The sequence below is a fragment of the Oncorhynchus nerka genome, linkage group LG6 (assembly GCF_034236695.1).
Source record: "Oncorhynchus nerka isolate Pitt River linkage group LG6, Oner_Uvic_2.0, whole genome shotgun sequence".
Lineage (NCBI taxonomy): Eukaryota > Metazoa > Chordata > Actinopteri > Salmoniformes > Salmonidae > Oncorhynchus > Oncorhynchus nerka.
In genome coordinates, this window is record NC_088401.1 from 79189548 (window position 1) to 79214190 (window position 24643).

General features: G+C 47.8%; 1 protein-coding gene across 3 annotated transcripts; it reads left to right on the forward strand.

The window, feature by feature from the left end:
* Positions 1-12625: 12625 nt before the first annotated feature.
* Positions 12626-24402, forward strand: LOC115124402 (ribose-phosphate pyrophosphokinase 1-like). Of its 3 annotated transcripts, XM_065019898.1 has the most exons (8): positions 12626-12706; positions 12802-12975; positions 13504-13693; positions 14904-15002; positions 17788-17912; positions 18259-18432; positions 18930-19089; positions 19468-24402. In XM_065019898.1, exons 2-8 carry the CDS (start codon positions 12854-12856, stop codon positions 19558-19560), a joined length of 963 nt encoding a protein of 320 aa, XP_064875970.1. In that variant the 5' UTR covers positions 12626-12706; positions 12802-12853; the 3' UTR covers positions 19561-24402. The 3 variants fall into 3 exon arrangements, with proteins under 3 accessions (XP_064875970.1, XP_064875971.1, XP_064875972.1); XM_065019899.1 differs by having other exon boundaries at positions 12661-12975; positions 13504-13687; XM_065019900.1 differs by lacking the exons at positions 18930-19089; positions 19468-24402 and adding an exon at positions 18747-18923 and having other exon boundaries at positions 12661-12975.
* The last annotated feature ends 241 nt before the right edge of the window (positions 24403-24643 follow it).

Genomic DNA, 24643 nt, shown 5'->3' on the forward strand with positions numbered 1-24643 from the left:
TCGGGCAGAAGTAGTCTATCCTTCTCCTTACTGAGCATTGGGCAGAAGTAGTCTATCCTTCTCCTTACTGAGCATCGGGCAGAAGTAGCCTATCCTTCTCCTTACTGAGCATTGGGCAGAAGTAGTCTATCCTTCTCCTTACTGAGCATTGGGCAGAAGTAGTCTATCCTTCTCCTTACTGAGCATCGGGCAGAAGTAGTCTATCCTTCTCCTTACTGAGCATTGGGCAGAAGTAGTCTATCCTTCTCCTTACTGAGCATCGGGCAGAAGTAGCCTATCCTTCTCCTTACTGAGCATTGGGCAGAAGTAGTCTATCCTTCTCCTTACTGAGCGTTGGGCAGAAGTAGCCTATCCTTCTCCTTACTGAGCATTGGGCAGAAGTAGCCTATCCTTCTCCTTACTGAGCATTGGGCAGAAGTAGTCTATCCTTCTCGTTACTGAGCATCGGGCAGAAGTAGTCTATCCTTCTCCTTACTGAGCATTGGGCAGAAGTAGTCTATCCTCTCCTTACTGAGCATCGGGCAGAAGTAGTCTATCCTTCTCCTTACTGAGCGTTGGGCAGAAGTAGTCTATCCTTCTCCTTACTGAGCATCGGGCAGAAGTAGTCTATCCTTCTCCTTACTGAGCATCGGGCAGAAGTAGTCTATCCTTCTCCTTACTGAGCATCGGGCAGAAGTAGCCTATCCTTCTCCTTACTGAGCGTTGGGCAGAAGTAGTCTATCCTTCTCCTTACTGAGCATCGGGCAGAAGTAGTCTATCCTTCTCCTTACTGAGCATCGGGCAGAAGTAGCCTATCCTTCTCCTTACTGAGCATCGGGCAGAAGTAGTCTATCCTTCTCCTTACTGAGCATTGGGCAGAAGTAGTCTATCCTTCTCCTTACTGAGCATCGGGCAGAAGTAGTCTATCCTTCTCCTTACTGAGCATCGGGCAGAAGTAGTCTATCCTTCTCCTTACTGAGCATCGGGCAGAAGTAGTCTATCCTTCTCCTTACTGAGCATCGGGCAGAAGTAGCCTATCCTTCTCCTTACTGAGCATCGGGCAGAAGTAGTCTATCCTTCTCCTTACTGAGCATTGGGCAGAAGTAGTCTATCCTTCTCCTTACTGAGCATCGGGCAGAAGTAGTCTATCCTTCTCCTTACTGAGCATTGGGCAGAAGTAGTCTATCCTTCTCCTTACTGAGCATCGGGCAGAAGTAGCCTATCCTTCTCCTTACTGAGCATTGGGCAGAAGTAGCCTATCCTTCTCCTTACTGAGCTTTGGGCAGAAGTAGTCTATCCTTCTCCTTACTGAGCATCGGGCAGAAGTAGTCTATCCTTCTCCTTACTGAGCATCGGGCAGAAGTAGCCTATCCTTCTCCTTACTGAGCATTGGGCAGAAGTAGCCTATCCTTCTCCTTACTGAGCATTGGGCAGAAGTAGCCTATCCTTCTCCTTACTGAGCATTGGGCAGAAGTAGCCTATCCATCTCCTTACTGAGCATTGGGCAGAAGTAGCCTATCCTTCTCCTTACTGAGCATCGGGCAGAAGTAGCCTATCCTTCTCCTTACTGAGCATTGGGCAGAAGTAGCCTATCCTTCTCCTTACTGAGCATTGGGCAGAAGTAGTCTATCCTTCTCCTTACTGAGCATCGGGCAGAAGTAGTCTATCCTTCTCCTTACTGAGCATCGGGCAGAAGTAGCCTATCCTTCTCCTTACTGAGCATTGGGCAGAAGTAGCCTATCCTTCTCCTTACTGAGCATTGGGCAGAAGTAGTCTATCCTTCTCCTTACTGAGCATCGGGCAGAAGTAGTCTATCCTTCTCCTTACTGAGCATTGGGCAGAAGTAGTCTATCCTTCTCCTTACTGAGCATCGGGCAGAAGTAGCCTATCCTTCTCCTTACTGAGCATTGGGCAGAAGTAGCCTATCCTTCTCCTTACTGAGCATTGGGCAGAAGTAGCCTATCCTTCTCCTTACTGAGCATTGGGCAGAAGTAGCCTATCCTTCTCCTTACTGAGCGTTGGGCAGAAGTAGTCTATCCTTCTCCTTACTGAGCGTCGGGCAGAAGTAGCCTATCCTTCTCCTTACTGAGCATCGGGCAGAAGTAGTCTATCCTTCTCCTTACTGAGCATCGGGCAGAAGTAGTCTATCCTTCTCCTTACTGAGCATCGGGCAGAAGTAGCCTATCCTTCTCCTTACTGAGCATTGGGCAGAAGTAGCCTATCCTTCTCCTTACTGAGCTTTGGGCAGAAGTAGTCTATCCTTCTCCTTACTGAGCATCGGGCAGAAGTAGTCTATCCTTCTCCTTACTGAGCATTGGGCAGAAGTAGTCTATCCTTCTCCTTACTGAGCATCGGGCAGAAGTAGCCTATCCTTCTCCTTACTGAGCATTGGGCAGAAGTAGCCTATCCTTCTCCTTACTGAGCATTGGGCAGAAGTAGCCTATCCTTCTCCTTACTGAGCATTGGGCAGAAGTAGCCTATCCTTCTCCTTACTGAGCATTGGGCAGAAGTAGCCTATCCTTCTCCTTACTGAGCATTGGGCAGAAGTAGCCTATCCTTCTCCTTACTGAGCATCGGGCAGAAGTAGCCTATCCTTCTCCTTACTGAGCATTGGGCAGAAGTAGCCTATCCTTCTCCTTACTGAGCATTGGGCAGAAGTAGTCTATCCTTCTCCTTACTGAGCATCGGGCAGAAGTAGCCTATCCTTCTCCTTACTGAGCATTGGGCAGAAGTAGCCTATCCTTCTCCTTACTGAGCATTGGGCAGAAGTAGTCTATCCCTCTCCTTACTGAGCATCGGGCAGAAGTAGTCTATCCTTCTCCTTACTGAGCATTGGGCAGAAGTAGTCTATCCTTCTCCTTACTGAGCATCGGGCAGAAGTAGCCTATCCTTCTCCTTACTGAGCATTGGGCAGAAGTAGCCTATCCTTCTCCTTACTGAGCATTGGGCAGAAGTAGCCTATCCTTCTCCTTACTGAGCATTGGGCAGAAGTAGCCTATCCTTCTCCTTACTGAGCGTTGGGCAGAAGTAGTCTATCCTTCGCCTTACTGAGCGTTGGGCAGAAGTAGCCTATCCTTCTCCTTACTGAGCATTGGGCAGAAGTAGCCTATCCTTCTCCTTACTGAGCATTGGGCAGAAGTAGCCTATCCTTCTCCTTACTGAGCATCGGGCAGAAGTAGCCTATCCTTCTCCTTACTGAGCATTGGGCAGAAGTAGCCTATCCTTCTCCTTACTGAGCATTGGGCAGAAGTAGTCTATCCTTCTCCTTACTGAGCATCGGGCAGAAGTAGTCTATCCTTCTCCTTACTGAGCATTGGGCAGAAGTAGCCTATCCTTCTCCTTACTGAGCATTGGGCAGAAGTTGTAACAATACAGAGGCGGATGCAAGATGCAAGCAACGATGGTTTAATGAATATAGGTTACAGCAGCAACAGGACAGACAGACTGTACTCAGACGGAATCCGACCCAGGGACTAGGGCACATCCTCCTATGTGAGCGTGCTGAGAAACCCAGGGGAGAGTGTCCGGATGGGTAGGAAGGAGCACAGCAGATAATCCACACAAGGGCGGCGAGAGATGAGTACGGACACACGACACAACCTCAGGGAAGTAACAACGATCTGACAACAAGAAACACTGGTTACAGAACATATAAAGGGAAGATAAGTGATTCCAGCTGGCGCAGACAATCAGGCCGAGATTGGAAACCACGCCCACACAAACACGGGAGAGAGAGAGAGAGAGAGAGAGAGAGAAAAGGAGGCAGTGGATTCATGAACCGTGACAATACCCCCACCCCTAGGAACGCCTCTTGGCGTTCCCAGGCGAATTTACCTGTCGATTGAAATCATCGATAAGGGAGTGATCCAGAATGTCCCTAGCAGGTACCCAACTTCTCTCCTCCGGGCCGTAACCCTCCCAGTCCACCAGGTACTGGAATCCGCGTCCCCTCCTTCTAGAGTCCAAAATACGATTGACAGAAAAGGTGGGTTCCCCATCAACAAGTCGTGGCGGCGGGGGAACCGGGACCGGTGGGTTAATGCGTGCCTGAAACACAGGTTTTATTTTAGATACATGAAAGGTAGGATGAATTCTCCTATACGCCGGAGGAAGCTGGAGCCGGACCGCCACCGGACTAATGATCCTGGTGACTTTGAACGGGCCGATAAATTTGGGGGCAAGCTTGTTCGAAACGGATCGGAGTGGAATGTTCTTAGTAGAAAGCCACACTCTTTGGCCAACGACGTATACCGGAGGCTTCGACCGGTGGCGATCGGCCTTAGTCTTGGTGCGCGCCCCCACCCGGAGAAGAGTCTCACGGGCTCTGCTCCATGCGTGACGGCACCTCTGGATGAAAGCGTGAGCGGAGGGAACAGACACCTCGGACTCCGTACTGGGAAAGATAGGTGGCTGGTAACCTAAACTACACTCAAACGGAGAGAGACCCGTGGCTGCCACTGGCAACGAATTGTGAGCGTACTCAACCATAGAGAGTTGTTGACTCCAGGAAGAGGGATTCTTAGAAACCAAACATCGCAACACTCTCTCCAAATCTTGGTTGGCCCTCTCCGCTTGACCGTTGCTCTGGGGATGAAACCCTGAAGACAGGCTGACACTCGCTCCCAGTAACCTACAAAACTCTTGCCAAAACTTGGACACAAATTGGGGCCCCCTGTCAGAAACTACGTCCATCGGCAGACCATGTAAGCGAAAGACGTGATCCACGACAGTTACCGCTGTCTCCTTGGCAGATGGTAATTTAGGCAAGGGAATAAAATGAGCCGCCTTCGAGAACCGGTCCACCACGGTCAAAACAACCGTCTTGCCCTGGGAGGGCGGGAGGGCGGTAACAAAATCTAGCGCGATGTGGGACCAGGGTCTCGAAGGGACCGACAGCGGTTGGAGTAACCCATCTGGGGGTCGATTAGAAGTCTTCCCAGTGGCACAAACCGAGCAAGCCAAGACAAAACTGTGAATGTCACGAGCCATCAGTGGCCACCAAAAGCGTTGCTTAACCAAAAGCTAGTGCGACTGACTCCTGGATGACACGCTACGTTGGAGCAATGCCCCCACCGAATAACATCGGACCGACACCCCTCCGGCACAAACAACCGATTAGGCGGGCAACCGGGCGGAGGCGTTACCCCTTCTAAGGCCGTTTTGACCCTCGATTCAACCTCCCATGTGAGTGTGGAGACCACTAGGGTCCCGGGTAGGATGCACTCGGGAGTGGATGGGCGTTCGGAATGGTCAAAAATGCGAGAAAGGGAATCGGGTTTGACATTCTTGGAACCCGGGCGTACGAGAGAGAGAAGTCAAACGTCCGAAAAAGAGTGCCCACCGCGCCTGCCTGGAGTTGAGTCGCTTGGCGGTTCTGATATATTCCAAATTTTTGTGATCGGTCCAAACTATAAAAGGTACCCCGAACCCTCTAACCAATGGCGCCACTCCTCCAGTGCTAACTTCACTGCCAACAACTCTCTGTTGCCAATGTCGAGTTGCGTTCCGCAGGTGATAACCGATGGGAAAGGAACGCGCAAGGGTGCATCTTGTCGTCAGAAGAGGAACGTTGGGAAAGTACCACACCTACCCCCACCTCTGAAGCGTCCACCTCCACCACGAACTGACGCGAGGGATCGGGAGCTATGAGGATGGGAGCCGAAACAAAGCGGCTCTTGAGTTTGACGAATGCAGCCTCGGCTGTATCGGACCACCTGAACGTCACTCTGGGGAGGTTAAGGCGGTAAGAGGAGCGACTATCTGGCTAAAGTTGCGAACGAAACGCCGGTAGAAATTGGCGAATCCCAGAAACCTCTGTAGGGCCTTACGGGAATCTGGGCTTGGCCAATCCACCACAGCCTTAACCTTGTCAGGATCCATGCGAATACCTTCAGTCGAGACGATGTAACCTAGGAATGGAACGGATTGTGCATGAAAAATGCATTTCTCCGCCTTGACAAAAAGTCCATTCTCCAACAACCTCTGAAGCACTCGTCTGACGTGCTGAACGTGTTCCTGGAGAGAAGACGAAAAAAATCAGTATGTCATCCAGGTAAACATATATGAACTGATCAATCATATCTCTCAGCACGTCATTTACGAGTGCCTGGAAAACCGCTGGGGAGTTGGATAGCCCAAAAGGCATGACCAAATATTCGAAGTGCCCTCTGGGGGTGTTAAACGCGGTCTTCCATTCGTCCCCCCCCCTTATGCGAACCAAATGATATGCATTACGTAAATCCAACTTAGTGAATACGGATGCTCCCTGTAACCTTTCAAAGGCTGAGGACATCAACGGTAAGGGATAGGTATTTTTCACTGTGATGTTATTCAACCCACGGTAATCAATGCAAGGACGCAGAGATCCGTCCTTCTTCTCCACAAAGAAGAACCCCGCCCCGCTGGAGAAGAGGAAGGACGAATGAATCCAGATGCCAGAGAACCAGAGATGTATCTCTCCATAGCCTCCCTCTCAGGAACAGAGAGTGAATATAACTTGCCTTTAGGCGGAGACTCACCTGGCAATAATTCTATTGCACAGTCATAGGGACGATGCGGAGGAAGAGAAGCAGCACGGGACTTACTGAACACCTCCTTCAGGTCGAGGTATTCAACGGGCACGTTAGACAAATCCACCGCCTCCTCTAGAAACACAGAATCAGACACAGACGAACAAGCAGACACTAAACAGGACTCAAGACATTTGTTACTCCACATGGATATAGAATTATGACCCCAGTCAACTCTGGGGTTGTGTTGGGTGAGCCAAGGGTGGCCGAGAACTAATGGTGCAAGGGGTGAGTCCATAAGTAGAAATGATAGTGTCTCAGTGTGATTGCCAGAAGTGATGAGTGTGATAGGTTCAGTGGTGTGAGAAATGTTGGGTAGTTCTTGACCATTGAGAGCGTTGACGGATATCTTGTGCGTGAGTGAGGTGATAGGAATCTGGAGTTTGTGAGCGAGCTTGAAGTCCATGAAATTACCCTCTGCTCCTGAGTCCAGTAAGGCTTGGGTGTCGTGCGTGTGGTTGGCCCATCTTAGTCTTACCGGGAGGAGAGTAGATGATGAGGTCTTCTCTGTGGTGACACCACCCGATAGTAGCCTCATTCTTACTACCGGGCCTAATCTTTTACCGGGCAGGAGTGGATAAAGTGGCCCGCTCTACCACAGTAGAGACAGAGTCCTTGGGATCTCCGCCTCTCCCTCTCTTCCCGGGAGAGGCGAGCTCTCCCAGCTGCATGGGTTCGTGAGCGGAGGTTGAACTGGCCGTGTTCCCGCCGCTGGCATGCCAGCCCTCCGTGTCGTTATACGGTCTGTTAGGGCATGCTCGGCGGCCAACACGACTCAGACGAGCGTCGACCCTCAAGGCTAGTTCCACTAGTCCATTTAAACTCCTGGGAAGGTCCAGAACATAAATCTCCTTCTGGATCCGGTCCTCCAGCCCATGCAGGAACATGTCCCACTGCGCCTCCTCGTTCCACTGACACTCTGCGGCCAGAGTGCGGGTGGATGGAGTATTCCGATACTGAACGGTCTCCTTGGCGAAGGTCAGCGAGTAGTCTGGCCGCCTCCCTACCCGCCACGGCCCGATCGAAGACCCTTCTCATCTCCTCGGAGAGTGTCTGGAAAGAGGTGCAGCATGGGTCCTGGTTCGCCCACACCGCCGTTCCCCAAAGAGCCGCTTTGCCTGATAGCAGTGTGAGTACGAATGCTACCTTAGACTGTTCACGGTTGAAGGTCCGTGGCTGCAACGAGAAATGCATGGAACATCTCGTAAGAAAAGCTCTGCAATAGTCAGGATCACCTGAATAACCCTCTGGTGTCGGTAGCCGTGGCTCTAGCTGGGACTCCGGCTCTGGCGGGCGGGTTGAACTGCCGGTGTAGGTGGCGCAGCGAGACCCCTCAGATGTTGTAATTGTTGGGTCAGCTGGGATACCTGCGTCGCAATGGCTTGTACTTCCCGACCTGTGCTGGAGATGTTCTCCTCTTGTTGATCCATTCTCGTGATACTACGGGAAATGAATTCGGTCAGACTCGTTGAACTCGCTGCATCCATGGTCTGGTCAGATCGTTCTGTAACAATACAGAGGCGGATGCAAGATGCAAGCAACGATGGTTTAATGAATATAGGTTACAGCAGCAACAGGACAGACAGACTGTACTCAGACGGAATCCGACCCAGGGACTAGGGCACATCCTCCTATGTGAGCGTGCTGAGAAACCCAGGGGAGAGTGTCCGGATGGGTAGGAAGGAGCACAGCAGATAATCCACACAAGGGCGGCGAGAGATGAGTACGGACACACGACACAACCTCAGGGAAGTAACAACGATCTGACAACAAGAAACACTGGTTACAGAACATATAAAGGGAAGATAAGTGATTCCAGCTGGCGCAGACAATCAGGCCGAGATTGGAAACCACGCCCACACAAACACGGGAGAGAGAGAGAGAGAGAGAGAGAGAGAAAAGGAGGCAGTGGATTCATGAACCGTGACAGAAGTAGTCTATCCTTCTCCTTACTGAGCGTTGGGCAGAAGTAGTCTATCCTTCTCCTTACTGAGCATTGGGTAGAAGTAGCCTATCCTTCTCCTTACTGAGCATCGGGCAGAAGTAGTCTATCCTTCTCCTTACTGAGCATTGGGCAGAAGTAGTCTATCCTTCTCCTTACTGAGCGTTGGGCAGAAGTAGCCTATCCTTCTCCTTACTGAGCGTTGGGCAGAAGTAGTCTATCCTTCTCCTTACTGAGCGTTGGGCAGAAGTAGCCTATCCTTCTCCTTACTGAGCATCGGGCAGAAGTAGTCTATCCTTCTCCTTACTGAGCATCGGGCAGAAGTAGTCTATCCTTCTCCTTACTGAGCATCGGGCAGAAGTAGTGTATCCTTCTCCTTACTGAGCATCGGGCAGAAGTAGTCTATCCTTCTCCTTACTGAGCGTTGGGCAGAAGTAGCTTATCCTTCTCCTTACTGAGCATTGGGCAGAAGTAGCCTATCCTTCTCCTTACTGAGCATTGGGCAGAAGTAGCCTATCCTTCTCCTTACTGAGCGTTGGGCAGAAGTAGCCTATCCTTCTCCTTAATGAGCGTCAGGCAGGAGTAGCCTATCCTTCGCCTTACTGAGCGTTGGGCAGAAGTAGCCTATCCTTCTCCTTACTGAGCATCGGGCAGAAGTAGCCTATCCTTCTCCTTACTGAGCATCGGGCAGAAGTAGCTTATCCTTCTCCTTACTGAGCATCGGGCAGAAGTAGTCTATCCTTCTCCTTACTGAGCGTTGGGCAGAAGTAGCCTATCCTTCTCCTTACTGAGCGTCAGGCAGGAGTAGCCTATCCTTCGCCTTACTGAGCGTTGGGCAGAAGTAGCCTATCCTTCTCCTTACTGAGCATTGGGCAGAAGTAGCCTATCCTTCTCCTTACTGAGCGTCAGGCAGGAGTAGCCTATCCTTCGCCTTACTGAGCGTTGGGCAGAAGTAGCCTATCCTTCTCCTTACTGAGCATCGGGCAGAAGTAGCCTATCCTTCTCCTTACTGAGCGTCGGGCAGAAGTAGCCTATCCTTCTCCTTACTGAGCATCAGGCAGAAGTAGCCTATCCTTCTCCTTACTGAGCATCGGGCAGAAGTAGTCTATCCTTCTCCTTACTGAGCATTGGGCAGAAGTAGCCTATCCTTCTCCTTGCTGAGCATCGGGCAGAAGTAGCCTATCCTTCTCCTTACTGAGCATCGGGCAGAAGTAGTCTATCCTTCTCCTTACTGAGCATTGGGCAGAAGTAGCCTATCCTTCTCCTTACTGAGCATCGGGCAGAAGTAGTCTATCCTTCTCCTTACTGAGCATTGGGCAGAAGTAGTCTATCCTTCTCCTTACTGAGCATTGGGCAGAAGTAGTCTATCCTTCTCCTTACTGAGCATCGGGCAGAAGTAGTCTATCCTTCTCCTTACTGAGCGTTGGGCAGAAGTAGCCTATCCTTCTCCTTACTGAGCATCGGGCAGAAGTAGTCTATCCTTCTGCTTACTGAGCATCGGGCAGAAGTAGTCTATCCTTCTACAAATCCACGTTGTCCTACTCCAAACTTCTGACCTAGATTGCTGCGGCCTCTATTGTCGGTCAGCAATCAGAGAGAATGTTAATTAGTCATTTAAGCATATCACTTCAAAACCTTGAAGGCTATTTTATGTCAACACAAACTTCACTCTTGTTGCCAACACATTACTGCAGAGAACATGGCATAATATTAACCATGTAAATATGTAAACTCCTCTGCATAGGCTGCTGTTCAGCCATAATCGGGATATTTTCGACAAAACTTTACTTGGCGATACTTTCTTCGTTCTGGATTCAGAAATATATTGTCTCTTATAAACGTCTGTGTGCAGTTGCAGGTGGTAATGCAAAAAAAATGGAGAATGTTCTGAAAAATATTAAATACACTTTTTATATCGAGTGAAAAATGCTTCTTGCATCTTCTCAGATTTTTGGAGTACCACCTGCAACTGCACACAGACATTTATGAGACACGTTTCTTCCGAATTGAAAACAAAGAAAGTATTGCCAAGTAAAGGTTGTTGAAACATTCCTACTTGTGCTTTGCACTAGCTACAACTAGCTAAGTACTCTTAAGGAGCATGCGGTTACTCCTCAAGGTCAAAGGACCTAATATGTTACTGAACTGACATGTTGTCCACCTAATCAAAGGATCAGAGAATAAACTACAGCTAGCACTGCAGTGCATTCATTTGGTGAGCAGTCGACTCAAAAACAGAGAGAAAGATGATAGTTGAACAGTTTTATACAAATGTATTTATTTATTTAAAGCATGAGAGCGTGAGAGAGGGCTAGCTATATTTATATATATATATATATATATATATATATATATATATAGGGTTTTTTTCACTTTCAATTTGCTAGCGATTGCAGCTAGCTAGCCTACTCAGACGCCAGGCTCAAACAGATGCTATGTTACCTAGCTGGCTATGGATATGCAACACTGGAACTCTTCCAAGTTGAGGTAAGCTTTAGGTTTTATACCTTTATTGCCACAGGGGCCTGCCGGTGTAACTACTAAACTGCTTGCTGTTCACAATTGCGTGATTATAGAGGGTTTACTAACGTGTTAGTTCTAGTAGCTATGTTGACTAGCTATGACCTTAGCTAGTACTTTTAACGATGTAGGCTGGGTGTAGCAGTTAGTGTTTATGATATGAAGGTTTGGCTTGGAAAGGTTTTTTCACCTGGTCACAGACAGCTGATGTGTTGAAGTCCACAAGCGAAGGGAAATGGTGAGTGGAGGAGAGTGCGTGGATGCGAGAAGGAATTCTACAATGAGAAAAATGATCATGCTGTGTGTATGTGTCTGCTATGAAAGTCTACTGTGTTTGTGTGTGACCAGGGGTGTATTCATTCAGCTGATTCTGTTGAAAAACCTTTCTTAAACGGAAGCAAATGTAACCAATCAAAAAAAATGGATAAGCATACTTGAATTTGTCGAATAGAAGCTCTCGTTTGCAACTTTTGGACTAATGATTACACCCTAGATCAGCTAGATGCAGGCAAGAGAGTGCAAGGCGATATTGAATGTGTCACTGTCTGTCACCTTCTCTCGACCTGTGCACTTACGTTGTAAACTTTAATTTACAGGCTAGGTTGTAGCAATCTCATGATGGGTATAGGGAAATTTGAGTATCATGTAGTAGCCTAAATCTATTGATGTTAAATTGAGCTGGGTGAATGGGATATGAATGACAGTCATCCAAAAGTCTTTAATAGAAATGAAGCCATGCTCAATTTTAAAAAAACTGTCCTCCCTCATCTTAAACATCACCTACCACCACTGTTGTATTCTGTTTTAACCAGGCCTTATCACAGTTGCAGCCTACAGTATTTTTCAGTGACAGCACGTTTGGCCAATGTTGCGTGTTAATGTTCAGACTGGGTGTCTGGGTAAAACTCCCCCATTCAGAAGACGCCTTCATCCAAAGACTCTAATGTGTATAATGGGACTCGGTCATGACCAAGGGATAGCTACACTAGTCGCATTCGCATATCACGTTACAATATGTAGCTAGCATAACAAGCAATCAACCAACCACTTTACATGTTGCATTAATATTTTTGTTCAGTATATGTATATAGGTATGAAGGATGTCATCGTCATGTGAAGTGGGCGGTGTATTGTTGATGCCACCAGGGACAAGAGGCCAACTAGTGATATATGTTTCAGTAAGGTTGGCTTCTTAGCATTCATTACAATGAATGTCAACCATACTGCAGAAATAGAATGTAAATCACAGAACATAGATGTTGTGGTGGCAGCTGCAGAGAAGTGTTTGGGTGTACGAGATTTGACTTCAGAAGAGTTACAGGGTGTTTTGATTGGTGGTTGGCATGCCATTGGCATGGTGCGGCTGGCTGGGCTGGGCTGGCTGGGCTGGGCTGGCTGGGCTAGGCTGGCTGGGCTGGGCTGGCTCGGTACAGGAGCAGATAGGGTCAAAGTAGTGGAATGGGGTAGTGGATTTTTAAACAGTGAAGGGTTAGTTGGAAGGTTTAGTTTGTTGTTCCTTTTCCCATTTTGTATCACAAAGTTTAATGGATGTATATTATAGCCCAGTTGGGGGCGGTAATGCAATATATTGGATGCCAACCTCCGTTTAACCCCAAAGAAGAAGAAGAAGAAGAAGCCTAAGAAGAAAACGACCAGGAAAAGGCGCATGCGTGAAGAAGGGAACGATGGTGGACAGGTAGGCAACGCATCAAGCTTGATGATATCTATCGACTAGCGATCGATTTCCAACAGTTCACTAGAACTAATAGATCCTATATCACTTATTTGCAGCTACTAGCATTGTAGCTAGCTTCCGTAGAACGAAGCCCTGGAACATACAAAAATGCCGAACATTAAGATATTCAGCGGTAGCTCGCATCGGGAACTGTCTCACAAAATTGCTGACCGTCTTGGGATGGAACTCGGGAAGGTTGTCACCAAGAAATTCAGCAATCAAGAAACATGGTCAGTGTAAACTTTTAATGTATAGAAAGCTAATCTGTTTAAATCTTATGTTCGAGAAATATGTTAAAGAAACGTTATGTTTAGCGTGCTGCTTTTGATGCTGCCTCGCAAAGGTGCTTGGAACTTGTAGTTGAAGTCACGCATAACTGGAGTTTATTTTGGCGCTCAGTTTGTTGCGTATTGGGCGAACTTCACTTCCCCATACATTTCAACTCATTTCTGAATATTGGGAGAGCTGACAAACCCCTACAGGCTAGCAAAAGTGAAACAATTGTTTATTGTAACTTCTTGTGTAACACTGATGCATCAAGCTGTATACTTCTCATTCTGTGCTGTTCTTTGCTCATACAGTAATTATCACTGCATTTAGCCTACTGTGAAATATTCTCTTGTCACTGCACTTATAAGTCCCCTAGCCCTAAACACCTGTAGGCTGTGTTTTCAATGTCTCATGATGAATATCCCTTACCATTAGTGCTGTGTTAGCAGAGAGTGTTGTTTACCCCATCCTCCCCTGGGCCCTAACAGTGTTGAGATCGGGGAGAGTGTCCGTGGAGAGGATGTCTACATCGTACAGAGCGGCTGTGGGGAGATCAATGATAATCTGATGGAGCTGCTGATTATGATCAATGCGTGTAAGATCGCCTCGGCCTCCCGGGTCACAGCCGTCATCCCCTGCTTCCCCTACGCACGGCAGGACAAGAAGGACAAGGTGGGGGTGAGGGACAGACATCTAGTTACTCTACTGTCACACCGCCGACCATTATACCACATCACCAGAGTTGGGTTCAATTACAGTCAATTCAGAAATGAAACCAAATTCAAATTCCAAATGTTTTTAATTCAAAAGCATTGGAATTCCAATGTACTTCCTGAATTGAAATTGAATTGACCCCAACCCTGCCATTACACCCCATCAACGTCCAGTGTGATCTTACCACTCATGTTGCTGTCACTGACTGTGTGGACGGACTCCAGCAGGCAGTCACAGCAGATGGATGGGACTGGGAGCATGCCTGGGTTTTGTTTTGATTTCTCCACTGATTTAAGTTAAGCAGTGAACCGTAAGCAGTGACAGTAAGCAGTGAACAGTGAACAGTAAGCAGTGAACAGTAAGCAGTGAACAGTAAGCAGTGAACAGTAAGCAGTGAACAGTAAGCAGTGAACAGTAAGCAGTGACAGTAAGCAGTGAACAGCGAACAGTGAACAGTAAGCAGTGAACAGTAAGCAGTGACAGTAAGCAGTGAACAGTAAGCAGTGACAGTGAACAGCGAGCAGTGAACAGCGAGCAGTGAACAGTGAGCAGTGAACAGCGAGCAGCGAACAGCGAGCAGTGAACAGCGAGCAGTGAACAGCGAGCAGTGAACAGCGAGCAGTGAACAGCGAGCAGTGAACAGCGAACAGTGAACAGCGAACAGTGAACAGTGAACAGTGAACAGAGAGCAGTGAACAGAGAGCAGTGAACAGAGAGCAGTGAACAGAGAGCAGTGAACAGAGAGCAGTGAACAGAGAGCAGTGAACAGAGAGCAGTGAGCAGTGAACAGCGAACAGTGAACAGTGAACAGTCATTGTGTCTTCTGTTTGTATTGTTACCGTCACCTGCCTGCCTCCATTCCTTCCATGGTTTATTTCAGTGCATGTCCTTGTCCTCCCAATATAATGTATTGCATGTACTATGTATCTGCCAAAAGTTTACTGTTATTAACTTTTTGTACAGTATCACTTTTCTTGGGCTTCTTGAAGGAGCTGAGTAGTTTGATATCGACTTTGAGTTGTACACGTAACTGTAGTTTAGAATGGCCTATCAGCTGCCCCTTGTGGCTTTGGGAAGGAAATGTAATACGGACCAATTTTTAAGATGGAAGACTCCACTCATATCATGTGATGTGAGTTGAACAAATGAGGTGTGTGTGTGTGTTTCCTTGCAGAGTCGAGCGCCCATCTCAGCCAAGCTGGTGGCTAACATGCTGTCTGTGTCTGGAGCTGATCACATCATCACTATGGACCTCCACGCCTCACAGATCCAGGTTAGGAGGAGGGAGGACACAGGGGTCTGGCAGTAGAGGAGGGAGTAGGGAGGACACTGGGGTCTGGCAGTAGAGGAGGGAGTAGGGAGGACACTGGGGTCTGGCAGTAGAGGAGGGAGGACACTGGGGTCTGGCAGTAGAGGAGGGAGGACACTGGGGTCAGGCAGTAGAGGAGGGAGGACACTGGGGTCAGGCAGTAGAGGAGGGAGGACACTGGGGTCAGGCAGTAGAGGAGGGAGGACACTGGGGTCAGGCAGTAGAGGAGGGAGGACACTGGGGTCAGGCAGTAGAGGAGGGAGGACACTGGGGTCAGGCAGTAGAGGAGGGAGGACACTGGGGTCAGGCAGTAGAGGAGGGAGGACACTGGGGTCAGGCAGTAGAGGAGGGAGGACACTGGGGTCAGGCAGTAGAGGAGGGAGGACACTGGGGTCAGGCAGTAGAGGAGGGAGGACACTGGGGTCAGGCAGTAGAGGAGGGAGGACACTGGGGTCAGGCAGTAGAGGAGGGAGGACACTGGGGTCAGGCAGTAGAGGAGGGAGGACACTGGGGTCAGGCAGTAGAGGAGGGAGGACACTGGGGTCAGGCAGTAGAGGAGGGAGGACACTGGGGTCAGGCAGTAGAGGAGGGAGGACACTGGGGTCAGGCAGTAGAGGAGGGAGGACACTGGGGTCAGGCAGTAGAGGAGGGAGGACACTGGGGTCAGGCAGTAGAGGAGGGAGGACACTGGGGTCAGGCAGTAGAGGAGGGAGGACACTGGGGTCAGGCAGTAGAGGAGGGAGGACACTGGGGTCAGGCAGTAGAGGAGGGAGGACACTGGGGTCAGGCAGTAGAGGAGGGAGGACACTGGGGTCAGGCAGTAGAGGAGGGAGGACACTGGGGTCAGGCAGTAGAGGAGGGAGGACACTGGGGTCAGGCAGTAGAGGAGGGAGGACACTGGGGTCAGGCAGTAGAGGAGGGAGGACACTGGGGTCAGGCAGTAGAGGAGGGAGGACACTGGGGTCAGGCAGTAGAGGAGGGAGGACACTGGGGTCAGGCAGTAGAGGAGGGAGGACACTGGGGTCAGGCAGTAGAGGAGGGAGGACACTGGGGTCAGGCAGTAGAGGAGGGAGGACACTGGGGTCAGGCAGTAGAGGAGGGAGGACACTGGGGTCAGGCAGTAGAGGAGGGAGGACACTGGGGTCAGGCAGTAGAGGAGGGAGGACACTGGGGTCTGGCAGTAGAGGAGGGAGGACACTGGGGTCTGGCAGTAGAGGAGGGAGGACACTGGGGTCTGGCAGTAGAGGAGGGAGGACACTGGGGTCTGGCAGTAGAGGAGGGAGGACACTGGGGTCTGGCAGTACAGGTCGGGAGGAGGGAGGACACGGGTCTGGCAGTAGAGGAGGGAGGACACTGGGTCTGGCAGTAGAGGAGGGAGGACACTGGGGTCTGGCAGTAGAGGTCGGGAGGAGGGAGGACACGGGTCTGGCAGTAGAGGTCGGGAGGAGGGAGGACACTGGGGTCTGGCAGTAGAGGAGGGAGGACACTGGGGTCTGGCAGTAGAGGAGGGAGGACACTGGGGTCTGGCAGTAGAGGAGGGAGGACACTGGGGTCTGGCAGTAGAGGAGGGAGGACACTGGGGTCTGGCAGTGGAGGAGGGAGGACACAGGTCTGGCAGTAGAGGAGGGAGGACACTGGGGTCTGGCAGTAGAGGAGGGAGGAGACTGGGGTCTGGCAGTAGAGGAGGGAGGAGACTGGGGTCTGGCAGTAGAGGAGGGAGGAGACTGGGGTCAGGCAGTAGAGGAGGGAGGACACTGGGGTCAGGCAGTAGAGGAGGGAGGACACTGGGGTCAGGCAGTAGAGGAGGGAGGACACTGGGGTCTGGCAGTAGAGGGAGGGAGGACACTGGGGTCTGGCAGTAGAGGGAGGGAGGACACTGGGGTCTGGCAGTAGAGGTCGGGAGGAGGGAGGACACGGGTCTGGCAGTAGAGGAGGGAGGACACTGGGGTCTGGCAGTAGAGGAGGGAGGACACTGGGGTCTGGCAGTACAGGTCGGGAGGAGGGAGGACACGGGTCTGGCAGTAGAGGAGGGAGGAGACTGGGGTCTGGCAGTAGAGGAGGGAGGAGACTGGGGTCTGGCAGTAGAGGAGGGAGGAGACTGGGGTCTGGCAGTAGAGGAGGGAGGAGACTGGGGTCTGGCAGTAGAGGAGGGAGGAGACTGGGGTCTGGCAGTAGAGGAGGGAGGAGACTGGGGTCTGGCAGTAGAGGAGGGAGGAGACTGGGGTCTGGCAGTAGAGGAGGGAGGAGACTGGGGTCTGGCAGTAGAGGAGGGAGGAGACTGGGGTCTGGCAGTAGAGGAGGGAGGAGACTGGGGTCTGGCAGTAGAGGAGGGAGGAGACTGGGGTCTGGCAGTAGAGGAGGGAGGAGACTGGGGTCTGGCAGTAGAGGAGGGAGGAGACTGGGGTCTGGCAGTAGAGGAGGGAGGAGACTGGGGTCTGGCAGTAGAGGAGGGAGGACACTGGGGTCTGGCATTAGAGGAGGGAGGACACTGGGGTCTGGCAGTAGAGGACATGAGGAGGGAGGACACTGGGGTCTGGCAGTCGAGAAACCAAAGAGCCAGACTAAAGTGATGTAAATTCTTCTTTTGCTCCCTCTAATCCAACAGACGACACAATCAGCAAACACATGGAGTTCTATATGGGTTAAGTGACTGGCTCAAGGGCACAGTGACTAGAGATGGTTCCTGGGATGTGAAACCGCTAGATGGCAGCCTCTGACTCCTGTCTGTGTGTGTGTCTGGTATCTCCAGGGTTTCTTCGACATCCCGGTGGATAACCTGTATGCTGAGCCTGCTGTACTGAAGTGGATCAAGGAGAACATCGCAGAGTGGAAGACCTGCACCATCGTCTCTCCAGACGCAGGGGGGGCCAAGAGGTGAGGCAGGACAGAGTGGTCAAAAAGCTTTCGGTCTGGGGGCTTTTAATCCAATTTCTTCTTTTGGCCAATCAGAGAAAGATGGAGAGGGGGGATGCTTGGTAAATATGGGAACCACTGTGTGCATGCTAGACTACTGCTTCAAGAACATCACCTCTCTTTTACGGGTTTTACCTTGCAGCCACGTCTTTCTTTAACTCTGCCTTATCTGTGGTGAAATTAACTTTAGATTCACACGTTCGTGTGTAACTGCTCCTTCACACGAACACATCTTCATACGATAACAGTGGACCATCTGTTGTGACTCTGACTTGGCTTCCTCTTAACACTGTGTTCTGTGTGACAGAGTGACTTCCATAGCGGACAGGCTCAATGTGGACTTTGCTCTGATCCACAAAGAGAGAAAGAAGGCCAATGAGGTGGATCGCATGGTGCTGGTCGGGGACGTCACGGACCGGGTGGCCATCTTGGTGGATGACATGGCAGACACCTGTGGTACTATCTGTCACGCAGCCGACAAGTAAGTAAAGTCTCAACTTATGACCTTGACTAACCTTAACACGTATCTATGTCCAGGCAATGGGTGTCTGGGCTGAATCTTAACCACACAAAAACAAACATGGATTATGATCCTGTGCATTCAAATGGATCTCTGATTTGATGTTAAGACATTCTTATTACAGAGCTGTGGAAATACCAACCACTATTTCACATTTCACTTCTCCTTCATCCAAATGAGAGTCCTTGTAGCAAAAATCAGTGTATTCAAACAGGTAAATGTTGGACGGTGCTATAGTCCTACAGTTACAGGAGATCCTGTCCCTCCACCCTCAGGCTGATCTCAGCTGGTGCTATAGTCCTACAGTTACAGGAGATCCTGTCCCTCCACCCTCAGGCTGATCTCAGCTGGTGCTATAGTCCTACAGTTACAGGAGATCCTGTCCCTCCACCCTCAGGCTGATCTCAGCTGGTGCTATAGTCCTACAGTTACAGGAGATCCTGTCCCTCCACCCTCAGGCTGATCTCAGCTGGTGCTACCAAGGTGTATGCCATCCTGACCCACGGTATCTTCTCTGGCCCGGCCATCTCCCGGATCAATAACGCCTGCTTCGAGGCCGTGGTCGTCACCAACACTATCCCTCAGGAGGAGAAGATGAAGACCTGTCCTAAGATACAGGTCAGAGGTCACAGCACTGTCCTTAGATACAGGTTAGGGGTCAAATGTTATATTACTGTCCTAAGATACAGGTCAGGGGTCAGAGGTTATATCAGGGTCATTCACCTTAACATAAGTAGACTGTCATATTGTCCAATAATGTTACAGTGATTTAAGCTGCAATTCTATTGTTGCTACTGTGATGTTTAACAACTAAGACAGCGGCAAATAGTTTGAATAATCATATCACCTATAAAGTTTGTGCTATGATTCAAATAGTTCACTCTATGAATGAGAGAGCACACTTTCTGTTTATCAACGGTAAATAGTCTGACATGTTTCCGGATGTTTCCTGAACGTAGTTTATTATGTGTTGTTAACCATCTGTTTCTCCTCTAGGTGATTGACATCTCTATGATCTTGGCAGAGGCCATCCGCAGGACCCACAACGGAGAATCTGTCTCCTACCTCTTCAGCCACGTTCCCTTGTAACATCACACACACACTGAGTCACCTGGGGGCACTGTTTAGTAGGGGAAAACAGAACATTCAGAACAGACACGGCCATATCTCATGCAGAATAGGGACGTTGGGGAACCGATATGATTGTCTTTCAGGTAGACTAAGGAAAGCAGAGTAGGCTCTTCAGTTCTATGCCCAGTATTCTGGAATGTTTCTCATCAGTGAATAGAATCCAGCCCTACTATTCTGTTACACCAGAAAGAGGAGAGGGAAGTCCTATACAAACACCAGTGTTGGGCTCGATTCCATTTCAATTCCAGTCAATTCAAGAAGTACACTGACTAGAGGTCGACCGATTATCATTTTTCAACGCCGATACCGATTATTGGAGGACCAAAAAAGCCGATAATCGGACAATTTTATTAGGGGGGAAAAATGTTTTATGTATCTATATATCATACACACACATTTTTGTAATAATGACAATTGCAACAATACTGAATGAACACTTTTATTTGAACTTGATACATAAATACACACACACAGCTCTGAAGTGACAATGATACTGAAGAGTCTGCTTAGGAGACAAATACTCCCAACTGTTTGAATAAAAATAGAGTTTAAGTTACCTGTGATGAATGTTGAAAACAAAAACTTTCATTTCTATATGGAGGAAATCCTATTTTAATAATGGACATGGTAAGAATTGACAACCAAAGTGCGAGTCATAATTCCCATGATACCTTCTAGCAAAATCTGCAAAGCGGTTCCTTCATTTAATCCATAGGATATTTTTAGGTTCACTTAAATAAGGTCTGTTTCATGTAGGCTCACACCACCGTGCCAATTTTATAACTGTGTAGATATCCATAGGACAAGATAACTGATCAATATTGGCTAAACATAAGCGAAGATTTTAAAAAATTGTAGAGTGGATTTCTGAAAATATGTTGACAAACGTTACCTTATCCTAGTGAGATTTACAGGGGTATCAAAACGCCGAGGCAGTTTAAGCACGAAACAATGACCTTATTTGAAGTAGATCAAGACATTCTCTATGGAAGACTTGAAGGGTAAAATAACGAAGGAACCCCTTTCAAGTTCAGCCGCAAGTTATTACAGGAATTATAACGCGTCGACTATTTCTCTCTAAACCATATACCTTTGACTAATCCGGAAACTATCACCTCGAAAACAAAACATTTATTCCGTTCCGTATTTTATCTAACGCGTGGCATCCATGAGTCTAAATATTCCTGTTACATTGCACAACCTTCAATGTTGTCATAATTACGTAAAATTCTGGCAATTTAGTTCGCAAAGAGCCATGCGGCCCAAACTGTTGCATATACCCTGACTGCGTGCAATGAACGCAAGAGAAATGACACAATGATCAGGTGTTAGAGCATTGGACTAGTTAACTGTAAGGTTGCAAGATTGGATCGCCCGAGCTGACAAGGTTAAAAATCTGTCGTTCTGCCTCCTAGGCCGTCATTGAAAATAAGAATGTGTTCTTAACAGACTTGCCTAGTTAAATAAAGATTAAATAAAGGTGTAAAAAAAAAAAAACTGCAAATCGGCGCCCAAAAATATCGATTTCCGATTGCTATGAAAACTTGAAATCGGCCCCGATTTATCGGCCATTTCGATTAATCGGTCGACCTCTAATACTGACATTCCAATTCTTTTCAATCAGGAAATTTTGGAATTGGATTTGGAATTAGGTTTACTTTCTGAATTGAGGTTTAAATTGAATTGACCCCAACTGGGAGAAACACCCCCATTTCTATTAGCATCGCTCTGCTGCTATTGCTAACTAACCACATAATAATTAGGATGAATGTTTAATAATGATGATGACATGTTCATTTCCAGTCCCTCTCTCACCCGTAAACAGTGTTTGCATCCCAAATGGAGCCTTTTTCCTACATAGTGAACTTCTTTTGACTTGTGCCCATGGGCTGTGGTCAAAAGTAGTGCACTGCATGGGGAATAGGGTGCCATATGGGACATGTCTATCAGGGACAAAAGAGGTCAGTGTTGATTATTTATTGTGAGTGGGTGAACTCACCTAATGCCAACAGTTGTTCATAATAATGCTGTTACAATACTTCTGTTACAAAAAGAGGGCGAGAGACAGTTGGATGCTGACTGACTTCAGGTATTTTATTATTTTCTTTTTTATTCGGTTGAAAGATGAGACTCATAATGTGTTAAGTGAATGAGTTATAGTTGACAGTGCCACTGATGTTCATCTGGGTGATTCATAAGTATTTTTAAAGGGGCAATCTAGGATCGGTACTTCTAATTTTTGGACATAATGGTAAATAGCCCACTGAACTTATAAATGCCTCCTCCATGATCTTCATGATCTGCATCCCTAGCTCTGTCTGGGAATTTGAGAGTGGGCACATAACTCCAACCCCATCCCTCACCTGTTGACCTAAACAAGTATGGGGGGGGGGGGTTCTAATTGCGGATTGCCCCTCTTAAGACTATTGGGAATCGTTCTTTCAGTGGGTGCAGAGGAGGCAGGTTTTGCTCTTCGAGGTTGCCGTCTAGAAGCTGTTGGTTTTTAGCTCTGCAGGATGGAGCTTCCTAGAAAAGTCTCTGCTATTTTTATTTACTTAATTTCTTTCAATAGCATTTGTATAATAAACTCTCGAAAGAGTGGTATCTGTCTGACTTTAGTTTCATGTACAGTTGAAGTTGTAAGTTTACATACACTTAGGTTGGAGTCATTTAAAACTCATTTTTCAACCACTCCACACATTTCTTGTTAACAAACTGTTGTTTTGGCAAGTCGGTTAGGACATCTACTTTGTGCATGACACAAGTCATTTTTACAGACAGATTTATTTCACTTATAATTCACTGTATCACAATTCCAGTGGGTCAGAAGTTTGTAAAATTCCAGAAAATGTCATGGCTTTAGAAGCTTCTGTTAGGCTAATTGACATCATTTGAGTCAATTGGAGGTGTACCTGTGGATGTATATCAAGACCTACCTTCAAACTCAGTACCTATTTGCATGACATCTTGGGAAAATCTAAAGAAATCAGCCAAGACCTCAGAAAAATAATTGTAGACCTCCACGAGTCTGGTTCATCCTTGGGAGCAATTTCAAAACGCCTGGAGGTACACGTTCATTTGTACAAACAATAGTTTGCAAATATAAACAACATGGGACCACGCAGCCGTCATACCGCTCAGGAAGGAGATGCGTTCTGTCTCCTAGAGATGAACGTACTTTGGTACGAAAAGTGCAAATCAATCCCAGAACAACAGCAAAGGACCTTGTGAGGATGCTGGAGGAAACGGGTACAAAAGTATCTATATCCACAGTAAAACGAGTCCTATATCGACATAACCTGAAAGGCCGCTCAGCAAGGAGGAAGCCACTGGTCCAAAACCGCCATAAAAAAGCCAGACTACGGTTTGCAACTGCACATGGGGACAAGAACGTACTTTTGGAGAAAAGCAAGCCGAAGAACACCATCCCAACCGTAAAGCACGGGGGTGGCAGCATCATGTTGTGGGTGTGTTTTGCTGCAGGAGGAACTGGTGCATTCACAAAATAGATGGCATCATGAGGAGGGAAAATGATGTGGATACATTGAAGCAACATCTCAAGACATCAGTCAGGAAGTTAAAGCTTGGTTGCAAATGGGTCTTCCAAATGGACAATGACCCAAAGCACACTTCCAAAGTTGTGGCAAAATGGCTTAAGGACAACAAAGTCAAGGTATTGGAGTGGCCATCTGTTATGAATTTTATATATAATGACTAAATGATGTATACATTTAATGTAATGATAGGACTATATCTAACAGAATTCTACCCTGCCTCTGTATAATGATGAAGAATGTTTGTCCGTAAGAAAGAGGAACAGACAAGGAACTGTGGCAGACAGCTTGTGACAACGGTGAAACTGATAGCGGGAAGGAGAGGGGAGAACCCTTTGGGCTTGCAGTAGACTGTGTAACATGTTGCAGGATGTGATAAGCATTGTATGTGTAGGAGAAGACTTGTAAACTATATTGTCATTGTCTGAGAGGAGGGACATTTATGACGAAATGGGAGGTATATAAACCAATGTACATGATATGATTGGTAGAGCTCTCGTAAATAAATTACCAATTTGTAAGTCGCTCTGGATAAGAGCGTCTGCTAAATGACTTAAATGTTAAATGTAAATGTTTGACTATTGTAGACTGGCCTCTGTCTTTCGTTTCATCAAGAATCTTACAAATTCTTGGTAGCAGACCGAGTAGTTTAGTTGAAGTTCAGTTTATGAACATTGAGAACATAATTCTCCTAACACCATCACAAAGCCCTGACCTCAATCCCATAGAATATGTGGGCAGAACTGAAAGAGCATGTGCGAGCAAGGAGGCCTACAAACCTGACTCAGTTACACCAGCTCTGTCAGGAGGAATGGGCCAAAATTCACCTCGTTTTTTCTGGTAAGCTTGTGGAAGGCTACATGAAATGTTTGACCCAAGTTAAACAATTTAAAGGCAATGCTGCCAAATACTAATTGAGTGTATGTAAACTTCTGACCCACTGGGAATGTGATGAAAGAAATAAAAGCTGAAATAAATAATTATCTCTACTATTATTCTGACATTTCACATTCTTAAAATAAAGTGGTGATCCTAACTGACTTAAGACGGAATTTCTACTAGGATAAAATGTCAGGAATTGTGATACAACTTAGCCAAATACATTTAAACTTTGTTTATGTAAACTTCTGACTTTCAACTGTATGTGCTTATATTCTGATTGTGTGTGACTTCAGCGTAAGGTGAATCACTGCACCAAACATTTGATGGCTGAATGTGATCTTATTAAAGAGATGGTGAAAACGAATGAAGCCTGGATTCAGGTTTGTTTATTAGGCTATCCCCATATCAAGGGTCTGCTGCTGGTAGCATTCCAATTACTACAGTTTAAGTTGGAAGTCAGGCCCATAGTGTTTATACTTGTGTAATATTGTTTGTACACATTAACGTGGTACCTTCAGGCATCTGGAAATTGCTCCCAATGATGAAGCAGACTTGTGGGGGTCTACTCCATGTCTCATCGCAGTCTGACAACGCACCATGACTGT

Bases quoted from the DNA above. Each gene is read 5' to 3' on its own strand.
- LOC115124402 (XM_065019898.1), top strand. From the start codon at position 12,854: ATGCCGAACATTAAGATATTCAGCGGTAGCTCGCATCGGGAACTGTCT. The intron at 17,913-18,258 runs GTGAGGCAGGAC...TCTGTGTGACAG, and splicing joins GACGCAGGGGGGGCCAAGAG to AGTGACTTCCATAGCGGACA. The intron at 18,433-18,929 runs GTAAGTAAAGTC...CTCCACCCTCAG, and splicing joins ATCTGTCACGCAGCCGACAA to GCTGATCTCAGCTGGTGCTA.